General features: G+C 39.9%; 1 protein-coding gene across 1 annotated transcript in view; it reads right to left on the reverse strand.

The window, feature by feature from the left end:
* Positions 1 to 12,137, reverse strand: part of LOC698907 (uncharacterized) — a 59,807-nt gene that overhangs the window by 10,172 nt on the left and 37,498 nt on the right. The window contains exons 4-5 of the mRNA XM_002801168.4: positions 7,641 to 7,767; positions 6,732 to 6,827 (exon numbers count right to left, since the gene is read on the reverse strand). Coding sequence (XP_002801214.3) covers positions 6,732 to 6,827; positions 7,641 to 7,767 — 223 coding nt within the window. The remainder of the gene's footprint in view (positions 1 to 6,731; positions 6,828 to 7,640; positions 7,768 to 12,137) is intronic.

Genomic DNA, 12,137 nt, shown 5'->3' on the forward strand with positions numbered 1-12,137 from the left:
CCCTGTTTTTCTTTCTTTCTTTGTTTTTTAAAGACAAGTAGAACACTGGCACATACATCTTTTTTTCATTTCTAGGCGCCCTTCCAGACACTGGTTTCTGTCTCGCACGACATAAAGTGCTGAAAAAAGTGTTGGTATACTGTGGAATGACGGTTTGAATCTGCTGAAACCAAAGCCAAATGTTACAGCAGCAGAGAGACCGCAGTATCACAGACAGCGAACAGGTTTAGCAAGTGGTGACTGATTATTAAGAAGAAACATGAATAAACTTTTTAAATTAAAAAACAAATTTCAGACAAGACACATCCTAGGAACATGTTTAAGATACTCTCAGAATTTCTAGCTGAGAAAATTTTTTTCAGGCTATGCCAGGACAAAGCTACATTATAAAAATTGATCATATGCAAAAATATTTTAAATAAAATACTTAAACATTAAAAAATAATTTAACCCCAGTATACTTCAAAATTTCTGCAGATTAAAAAAAAAAATTCAAGTGCCAATGCCTCCTAGGAAACTGGTAAAAATATTTGCAAATCATATAATAGGAGTTGATACTCAGAACATATAAGCAACTCTTAATACTGAGCAATAAAGTTGAATAACTTGATTTAGAAAAGGATGAATAATTGAACAAAATTTTCATTTAAAAGATACACAGGCGGGCCAGGTGCGGTGGCTCACACCTGTAATCCCAGCTCTTTGAGGGGCTGAGGCAGGCAGATCATGAAGTCAGGATATCGAGACCATCCTGGCTAACACATTGAAACCCCATCTCTACTAAAAATACAAAAATTAGCCAGGTGTGGTGGCACACGCCTTTAGTCCCAGCTACTCGGGAGGCTGAGGCAGGAGAATCACTTGAACCCAGGAGGCGGAGGGTGCAGTGAGCCAAGATCACACGACTGCACTCCACTCCAGCCAGAGTGACAGAGTAAGACTCCATCTTAAAAAAAAACAGTGAACCAAGATTGCGCCACTGTACTCCAAACTGGGTGACAGAGGGAGACTGTGTCTCAAAAACAAACAAAAAAAACACACACAAACAAAAAGATACAAAAATGGGAAAGAGCATTTGAAAGGACACATAAATTTACTAATTTGTGAAGACATACATAGAAATCACAATGAAAAGCAAAATCACCCCACACCCATTAGAATGACCACTATCATTTTTCTAAAAAAAAAAACCACCAAATCTGGCCAGGCACGGTGGCTCACGCTTATAATCCCAGCACCTTGGGAGGCTGGATAAAGACCATCTGGCTAACATGGTGAAACCCCGTCTCTACTAAAAATATGAAAAGTTAGCCAGGCATGGTGGCATGCGCCTGTAGTCCCAGCTACTTGGGAAGCTAAGGCAGGAGAATCGCTTAAACCCGGGAGGCGGATATTGCAGTGAGCCGAGATCGCACCACTGCACTCCAGCCTGGGCAACAGAGCGAGACTCTGACTCAAACCAAAACCCCAACCCCCCCCCCCAAAAAAAACCCACCACCAAATCTGTTGACGATGCTATGAAAATGAAACTTATGTTGATTGTTGATGGAAAACAAGGATGCAACCATTATTTTAAAATGTTATGTTTCACACAGAATTAAAAGTGGAATTATAATTAAATACAGCAATCCCATTTATGAATCTATATCCAAAGGATGCAACACAGGACCTAGAAGAGATACGTAAACATCTATATTTATTGTACCAGCATTCACAAAAGGCAAAAGGCTGAAGTAACCCAGATGTCTCTTGATTCATAAACATAAAAAATCAAATTCAAAAGTTTTTAACAATATTTCTGTAAAAATGTGCTATTGAGATTTTTATAGAAATCTCACTCCGTTGCCCAGGCTAGAGTGCAGTGATGTTATCTCGGCTCACTGCAACCTAAACATAAAAAAGGTAACATATATACACAATGGAATTTTATTCAGCCTTAAAAAAATTGTGGGCCGGGCGCGGTGGCTCAAGCCTGTAATCCCAGCACTTTGGGAGGCCGAGATGGGTGGATCGCAAGGTCAGGAGATCGAGACCATCCTAGTGAACATGGTGAAACCCCGTCTCTACTAAAAAAATACAAAAAAATTAGCCGGGCGAGGTGGCGAGCGCCTGCAGTCCCAGCTACTCGGGAGGCTGAGGCAGGAGAATGGCGTGAACCCGGGAGGCGGAGCTTGCAGTGAGCCGAGATCGCGCCACCGCACTCCAGCCTCAGCGACAGAGCGAGACTCCGTCTCAAAAAAAAAAAAAAATTGTGGCCGGGCATGGTGGCTCACGTCTGTAATCACAGCACTTTGGGAGGCTGAGACGGGCGGATCACTTGAGGTCAGGAGTTCAAGATCAGCCTGGCCAACATGATGAAGCTCCATCTCTACTAAAAATACAAAAAACTAGCCAGGCCTGGTGGTGCACGTCTGTAATCCCAGCTACTTGGGAGGCTGAGGCAGGAAAATTACTTGAACCCAGGAGGTGGAGGCTGCGGTGAGCCGAGATCACACCACTGCACTCCAGCCTGGACAACAGAGTGAGACTCCATCTCAAAAAAAAAAAAAAAAATCAAATTTAGAAGAAAATAATAGCCTTATATTGCTAAATTAAAAAGAAATATATATTTTTGCAGAATATAATTAAAGCCTCTGATATATATATAAAACAAATATTTGGAAATAAATTATGTTTTTATTTAGATATAGGCTGAAGAAAGTGAGTGCAAATCCTGTAATTCCTCTTTGCCTACAGCAAACAAATGTATAAGTAACTATATTTTAGTAAATATGGAGTGCCTACTAAGTATCTAATTTACTTCAGGCATAACACTTAAATTGTGACATATTGCCCTAAATGTGTGAATCCAAAATTATGGACAAATTTGAAATACAAAATAGAAAGAAAAATGAATAGAGTGACATTAGTTTGGTGGAAAAATAAAAGGTGACATATTTTCTTACACCCTGAGAGCAAGAAAATTTGTCAGCCATCCCTAACAAAAATGCCTTTATGAGAGAGCCAAGCATCATTCATACCTGTAATGACAACTACACGGTACACTGAGGTTGGAGAATTTCTTCAGGTCAACATTTCAAGACCAGCTTGGGGTATGCAGCAAGTCCTCATCTCCAAAATAAGTGCCTTTAAGGGAGCTTTAAAGGCCGGGTGCGGTGGTTCACGCCTGTAATTCCAGCACTTCAGAAGGCTGAGGCAGGTGGGTCACCTGAGGTCAAGAGTTCGAGACCAGCCTGGCCAACATGCTGAAACATTCTACTAAAAATACAAAAATCAGCCAGGCATGGTGGTGCACGCCTGTAATCCCAGCTACTTGGGAGGCTGAGATAGCAGAACTGGTCTGCTATCAGACCAGTTCACTCCCTGGTCGGGAGTGAACCCGACCAGGAGGCAGAGGTTGCAGTGAGCTGAGATCAGGCCACTGCACTCCATCCTGGGTGACAGAGATGAGACTCCATCTCAAAAAAAAAAAAAAAGAAAAAAGAAAAGGTCAGGTGTAGTGGCTTATGTCTGTAATCTCAGCACTTTGGGAGGTTGAGGTGAGTGGATCACCTGAGCTCAGGCGTTCAAGACCAGTCTGGCCAACATGGCGAAACCCCATCTCTACTAAAATACAAAAATTATCTGGGCATGGCTGGGCACGATGGCTCATGCCTGTAATCTCAACACTTTGGGAGGCTGAGGCGGGTGGATCACCTGAGGTCAGGAGTTCGAAACAGCCTGGCCAACATTGTGAAACCCCATCTCTACTAAAAATACAAAAATTAGCCAGGCATGGTGGCACATGCCTGTAATCCCAGCTACTCGGGAGACTGAGACAGCAGAATTGATTGAACCCGGCCAGGAGGCAGAGGTTGTAGTGAGCCGATATCGGGCCACTGCACTCCAGTCTGGGTGACAGAGATGAGACTCCGTCTCAAAAAAAAAACAAAAAACAAAAAAAAACAAAAAACAAAAAAGGCTGGGCGCAGTGGCTCACGCCTGTCACCTCAGGACTTTCAGAGGCTGAGGTGGGTGGATCATCTGAGGTCAGGAGTTCGAGACCAGCCTGGCCAACATGGCGAATCCCTATCTCTACTAAAAATACAAAAATATGGGCACAGAAGGGCAGGATGGCTCACGCCTGTAATCCTAGCACTTTGGGAGGTCGAGGCGGGCAAATCACCTGAGGTCAGGAGTTCGAGACCAGCCTGGCTAACATCGTGAAACCCTGTCTCTACTAAAAATACAAAAATTAGCCGGGTGTGGTGTCACGTGCGTGTAGTACCAGCTGCTTGGGAGGCGGAGGCAGGAGAATCGCTTGAACCTGGGAGGAGGAGGTTGCAGTGAGCCAAGATTGTGCCATTGCACTCCAGTCTGGGCAACACAGCGAGACTTCATGCCCGTCTTCCAAAAAAAAATTATCCAGGCATCGTGGCGCATGCTTGTAATCCCAGCTACTTGAGGGCTGAGGGAGTAGGATCACCTGAACCTGGGAGGCAGAGGTTGCAGCGAGCTGAGATGGTGCCACTGCACTCCAGCCTGAGCAACAGAGTGAGACTCCGTCTCAAACGAAAAAAAAAAAGAGAGAAAGAGCTTTGAGATCCAAGGAGGGAGTTATGAAGCTGATAATGCCCAAGACTGAGGCGTATCCTTTTCAGAAGGCAGGCATATATTCAGGTGGCAAACTATAGCACCTCTATTCTTGGCTACAGACCAAAAAATAGCCCACCCAACTTGGTCCCACTGAGAATATTAAACTTACCCTGTAAGCATCTCATACTCCTCCCAGTCACAGTTTGGGAGAGGTCCTGCCCTTCCACAGGGCTGGAGGAAGATACCCATTTATAGTCATGCAGGCAGGTTTGCAAGACCGTAGCCTTTACTGTGGTCCCTGAAGCAGTTCCATGACAGTTCAAGGCCAGTTCTGCCTACATAGAAACCCACACAGTGACCTGGCAAAATCCTCTTTGATGCTCAGTGAAAACCATACTCAATGACATCCTGATGTAATGCTTACCATTTGCAGACATGACTACAGAAACCTGCCTAGTGACTGCCCTACAGATCAAAGTCCTGAAGGATATTCAGCCTGTCCAAAAATAAAATGCAAATTACACCACAATCCCCTTGTAACAAGCCAACTAAACACTAAAGTAAACCCTTGTGCAGACATAGCAGCCTTGTGAGCAACCTACAACCCCTCTTCATTACAAACCCAGAGGGCATCCCATTATCCTGGGAGCCCAACAAAAGATCTTTACCTCCTGAAACAAGTTGATAAAAACTTGAAGAGGTGTTTGCTTCCTGAAATTCACAGACACCAGTGCAAAACTATATTGTGCCCAGTGTCAATGCTTCTATTTTAAAATAGCACTGGAAGTATGCAGCAGAATAGTCAAAACAATTTTTAAAAAACCATTAAAATGGAAGACAAATAGGTAAAAAGTTGCTGTTTGTAGATCATATAATCTCATATATAAAAAATCATACACAGTACATTTAAACATGTCTAAACTAATTAATATACTCAGTAAATTAGCAAAATATAAAATTAACATACATTTATAAGATAAACTTACACTTCCATAAACTTAAACTATCTGATAAAATAAAGGAGGAAAACAATCTCATGGACAATAGCATTAAAATAATAAATTTCTTAGAACAAATTTAACCAACGATCTAAAAAACCTTTACAATAAATGATATATCAATGGAGGAAATTAGAAAAGACACAAATTTTAAAACATTTTGTGCGTATGGATTGAAAGAATAAATATTGTTAAAGTGCCATATTATCCAAAGTGATCTACAGACTTAATAAACTCCCTATCAAAATTCCAGTGGTATTTGTTTTCACAGTAATGAAAAATACAATCATAAAATTTACTTGAAACTTCAATAAGCTCTGAATAATGAAAGTAATCTTGAGGAAAAAGAACAAAGCAGGAGGACAACATACTTTATAATTTCAAACTGTATTTCAAGACTATAGTAATAAAAACAGGATGGAATGTGCAGAAAAAAATGAACAAAAAAATGAAACAGAAACCACTACTCTCACATATTTCAGACATGATGTAGAAAGAAAACTTAAAATAATAGTTTAACATAGAGTTTCTTAAAATTTCACAGATATTTATGTGTCCGCCAAAACATTAAAAAAGCAGATTTTGTAGTCTTGTATATGCCAAAAAGGGGACTTTGGCTCTCACTGAAAACTAGAAAGATAACTGAAGGGAAAGTATATTCCTTAGAAAAGTTAGACGGATAAGACAAAAGATACCCCTATGTAAGAGAAAAAATAAAATAAAAAATAAACTTCAGGCTTCCCTGAAACTATTCTCCTTGGAGCACAACTCCCAAATTGTATTTCTTATTTTTATTCGTTTATATATTTATTTATTTATTTATTTGAGATGGAGTTTCACTCTTGTTGCCCAGGCTGGAGTGCGATGGTGCAATCTCAGCTCACCACAACCTCAGCCTCCCGAGTAGCTGGGACTACAGGCATGCGCCACCACACCCAGCTAATTTTGTATTTTTAGTAAAGATGGGGTTTTTCCATGTTGGTCGGGCTGGTCTCAAACACCCGACCTTAGGTAATCCACCCGCCTTGGCCTCTCCAAATGCTGGGATTACAGACACGAGCCACCGCACCCGGCCCCAAATCGTATTTCAAAAACTGACTTTCTCCTTGACATATGGACCTCTCATCTGTGTCATCTGTTATATTCACTATCACCTACCTGGGGGTTTGGCCACCATCTCATGTCTCTCCATATTCCAGGGTTCTTTGCCTTGCTCCAGACAGGTGATCAGGTCTGGCTTAGAGACAGCAATACCTGTTTTATTAAAAATAAATAACATGAATGTTGCTCATATTCTTCAAATAATGTGCTCAGTAAAGAGAGTGTAATTAATAGAATAGTAAATTAATTACAAAATACTAATTTACAACAGAAATTTCTAAATATTTAGACTTTTTTAAAATTTGTAGGTTCTTAATTTTACTACTTAGTATTACTGAACCAAAAACTGGAGATGACAATTAGATTTTAAGGTATACAAAACAATATTTTATGCCACTAAATTTCTGGAATTACCACTAATTTAGAGGGAAGGATACAGATCAGCTCAGAAATGTAAAAAGTCCAGATCAAGATGAAACATCTTGAATTATTTTTTCCTACACTGACAAATCTCCAAGATTTTCTTTCTCTTTTTTTTTTTTTGATTTGGAGTCTCACTCTGCCACCTAGGCTCGAGTGCAGTGGTGCAATCTCGGCTCACTGCAACCTCTGCCTCCTGGGTTCAAGTGATTCTCCTGCTTCAGCCTCCCAAGTAGCTGGGACTACAGGCGTGCGCCACCACAACTGGCTAATTTTTGTATTTTTTTTTAGTAGAGACGGGGTTTCACCATGTTGGCCAGGCTGGTCTTGAACTCCTGACCTCAGGTGATCCACCTGCCTTGGCCTACCAAAGTGCTAGGATTACAGGCATGAGCCACTGCGGTTGGCCCCCAAGATTTTCTTAGAAATAAGAGATCTGATACTCATTTATACAAAGATCAATTACCAAAAAACATTCTACAAAAAAAAAAAAAAGAAAGAAATCTTTAGGGTATATTAGGAATTGTATATTGAAGTTATTCTCACCCAGGAAGACCAGGTTTCTGTAGTTCTCTAACATCACGTTCCTATATAAATTCTGCTGTGCAGTGTCCAGGCATTGCCACTCCTCCACAGAGAATTCTATGGCCACATCCATAAATGTTAACGGTCCCTGAAAAGTACACACACACATATTTACCAAGTGGCCATGGGCGAAATTTTTAATTTGACTCAAGTTGAAATGAATGACTAAAAAGTACTGGTTCTGCCTTATAAAAGTGAATGAAATTACCCAAATGAAGTAATTTTAAAGACAGAAATATTATCTGATGTATTCTCTAACTCTGAGAAAAGACTAGAATAAGATCCACAACATCAATTTATATATGATACTTTTATGGATAATAAAATATAAAATTAAGGGCACGAACACAAGCATGTACATTCTGGAGTGCTATATTCACACTATACAGAATGAGTTCTGTTGAGATGAAAGACATGTTGAGTTACAAGGTACATTTCAAATTTTAATGTGTAGAATAAACTGGAAATCTTGTTATACTTTTTTTTTTTTGCAGAAGATCTGGAATAAAGTCTGAGTTGCTGAATTTTTAATATGTTCACAAGAAATGCCAATGATTTTGCCCCAAGAAAAATATTTTATCAAATATCCAATAAGTGAAATAACCTGTTTTTTCCCCCCAGTTTTCATGGCCTATAAGAGAGAGATGACAGTCTTCATTTTCCAAAGACAAATATATGGAAAGAAACCTTAAGAAAGAAGAGCAGCTGCCAGATTACATTTGATAATTTATACAAATCAGCTGCATAAAGATACTTAATAACGAAGAAAAAAATAACACTACAGTGAAAACATTTGTCAGAGAGCTCTTTAACCGAGTGAATCATTAGCATCAACTGCACTAGGACAAATTTTCATAATGTGCTAAAACACTCAAAAGGACACAGCATTACTGCTGAAATATTGTTCCCAATAAGTAAATTATAGTCTAAATTCAACCATATTGAAACAACAGTTTTATGCAAACTTCAAGATACAGGTATCCTCTATCTTGATACAGGATATCTCAAAATACAGGATTATTCTATTCAAGATCTTCTATGTTCTGTAATGTTTAATAGTGATTTTAAGTAGTCTTTCTTTAGCACCCTAGAGAACAGGTACCTCCTGATAATATTTTTTCAGAACTTTCTGGGTAATAAATGCCATCCTGTTTAAATAAGCATTTTCTAAATTCTGTTCTGCATAGGGCTAATAGCAAACACAAATGGAACTTCAACATTACATGTTCTCCACCTTTACTAAGGATCCCAGCTTTTCCCCAACAGTAATCTTTGAGTATCCACACTTTTCCATGTTCAACAGCCACGAAAAGAACACTTTTAATACTGCAGATCATAAACTAATGGTGAGAATTCTGCAAGGCATATAAAAAGGCATAATTTAAAAAATTCATAAAAGACTCTGGTATATAGGAAAGAAATATTTTTCAGAGACCCTTGATTATCGTAAGAATTTTTAAAAGTAGTTAAAACAAACTCATTAGAGAGAAAAAACCACAATTATAGAAGGCAAGGTTTGCAAGTACTAAACACATGGCATTCCAGGAGGCAGAGCGGACACAGCTCTGAGACATGTTTAGCTGAAAAAAAAAGTGCCACTTTTTCCTATCTCCTCCTTCTCTGGGATTTATTTTCAGATGAGATTTTCTAGACCAATTACACCTGCATCTTGAGAACATTCCACCTGTTTACATGCTATGACCACACCCACAGGCAGAAGGACCAACATCCTCAGAAAAAGTCCACCCATTTCTGGGTGAATCTTCAGAAAAGATTCAGAAATAATGAAGTGAAAAATAGAAGTTTCTCCTTTCTCGTCCTTAGGTACGCTCCCCACCACAGACACCAGCAATTTCTGCTACAATAATGGTAATATGGGCCACGCTGCCCCGTCTTTACTAAACCCAAACAGAACAGGCCCTGTGACCATCCTTCAGCGGAAAAGTAAAACATAACTCTCATGAATGTATCTTGAACCCCTCATAGTTGATTCTGGCCTTACCTTAGAGTCACAAGAGGCACTTAATTACAACAACATAAACTTGTCCACACAAAACAAAAAACAGATCTGTGAAGAGGGCACAAGTAAAGGGATTTCTAGTAATTAGCCATGTAATCTGAGTGTCTACACCTAAGTAATCCACATTACTTAGAATGGCAAAAATGTCAATTAACTTTTGCACCAACCTAATAGAAGTCCGGCTGATAACCATTTAGCTAAGCATTGCCTTGCAATTTTTTTTTAAGACGGTGTTTTGCTCTTGTCACCCAGGCTGGAGTGCAATGGCGCAATCTCTGCTCACCGCAACCTCCACCTCCTGGGTTTAAGAGATTCTCCAGCCTCAGCCTCCCAAGTAGGTAAGATTACAAGCACCTGCCACCATGCCCGGCTAATTTTTGTACTTTTAGTAGAGATGGGGTTTTACCATGTTGGACAGGCTGCTCTCAAACTCCTGACTTCAGGTGATCCACCCACCTCCGTCTCCCAAAATGCTGGGATACAGGCATTTTGTATCCTGTATCCCATCCTGTATGAGCCACCACGCCCAGTTGTCTTGTAATATTTAATAAGCGTATAAATCACTTGGTAACTTTGGACTTTCCCTATGTAATGTGATTCTGCAGGTTTTCAAAGGGTTCATGAATGTGTGTTTTAAATAAGTCCCCTGTCAATGCTGATGTTGCTTCTTCTAGGCTAATCATTAGAATCAGTTAGAGAAGCAGGCACTGCCCCTTACACTCAGCACTCTTGTCACAACACAAATACTTCTGGCACAAATGAAGACAACTAATCTCCATCTTTAAGTATCATATTCTTTGCTGGTTCTGTAAAGTTTACAGAGGCAACATAAAGTAGCAACGCCTGTGCTCAAGAGTATGCTACAGAGCACTATGCTTGGAATAACACATTACGTGATTTAATTCTCATAACAAACTGGGAGTTAGCACAGATGTTTAATAATTCCCGGGATTTAGATTAAGGGCTCAGCATTTTTATTTCATCTTCCGTTTCTCTGTCCTTGGTTTTTAAAAAATGTATAGAATACTAAATATTGACAGATGAGAGGGATACAGAAAGAATTTAATGTAGTTTAAAGAAATTTTTATTGTGTTCATATTTACTTGTTTGTGACTTGTGGAGCAACTACTGGATCTGCAGGAATAGAAAACAAGTTACTAAATAAAATGTCTCTGCAAGTATTGGTTTAACAGAAAATTTAAAAATTAAGATGCTAAAATACATACTTTATTTTTCTAATTTTATCTTTTCGGGTTTCAGAAAATTGTGAGCACCAGCTCTAAAAAATGTAACAGACTCACCAGCCAAAACTTCCAATCAGTCAGTTCTGTGAGGCCAGACTTCAAGGTGGAGCCAGACAAAATAAGAGGTAAAATGGCTGATTGCTACCCTGTGAAGTTTGTAGAAATCTGAAGAGACTGGAAGCCTGAGAGGAAAAGGCCCCTCTAGAGTAAAGTCTGGCTGGAACCGTATGTATTTATATTATGTCTAGTAATTCTAGACAATGTTTGGAAAATATAATTAAAAGAAAAAATTTCTCCAGCCCTAGAGAAACTCCAAAATGACAGAACACAAAGTAAACTATTTCATTACACAATTAAACCAGAATGTGACATGCATCACAGTCAATCTTCTTAAGAGACTGCAAAGACAAAAAGACACTCCCATAATTAGTCCACAAGTAAAAGAATTCACAGCACCATGTAATACATGGTTCATCCTAAATTCACCTGGTAATGGGGGAGGCGATCCATGTATGCTAATTGGTTATATTCAATGACAAAATTAACTTTTCACATCCTCATGACAGGAGGTAATTTTGCAACTTAGTAGACTCTGCTTGTCCTTTCCTGACAGCCAGTGTCCTCTCTTGACTCCTACCACAGGGCTCACAGCTGGCAGCTCACATCTTACATGAACCCCAACTGCCAGAGCAGCACTCTAGTCCCACATCAGGTAATGAAGCCTGAGGTGCAGGAGGAGAGCCTTCAGTCCTCCTAGGTAAAATTGCACCTTCACGATAATGGGAATGGGAGCAGTGTTTCAGCTTCAGTTTCTATTTATAATGGTGACATGAAAAAAATACTGCTGGATTTTCAGCATGAGTCCACATAGAGAGTTCTCCCTGTGACAGCCCACCACATTCACAGACACCATGGGATAGTAATAGGGCTTCTGAAACAGACACCCAAAGCACTGGAGAGAAAAATCGCTCTTCATCTTAGCAAAATTATATTGAGAGTACAAAAGAAGAGCATCTTTAAAAAAAAAAAAAACTCAGGGCCGGGCGTGGTAGCTCAAGCCTGTAATCCCAGCACTTTGGGAGGCCGAGACGGGCGGATCATGAGGTCAGGAGATCGAGACCATCCTGGCTAACACGGTGAAACCCCGTCTCTACTCAAAAGAATACAAAAAACTAGCCGGGCGAGGTGGCGGGC

The sequence above is a fragment of the Macaca mulatta genome, chromosome 19 (genome assembly GCF_049350105.2).
Source record: "Macaca mulatta isolate MMU2019108-1 chromosome 19, T2T-MMU8v2.0, whole genome shotgun sequence".
Lineage (NCBI taxonomy): Eukaryota > Metazoa > Chordata > Mammalia > Primates > Cercopithecidae > Macaca > Macaca mulatta.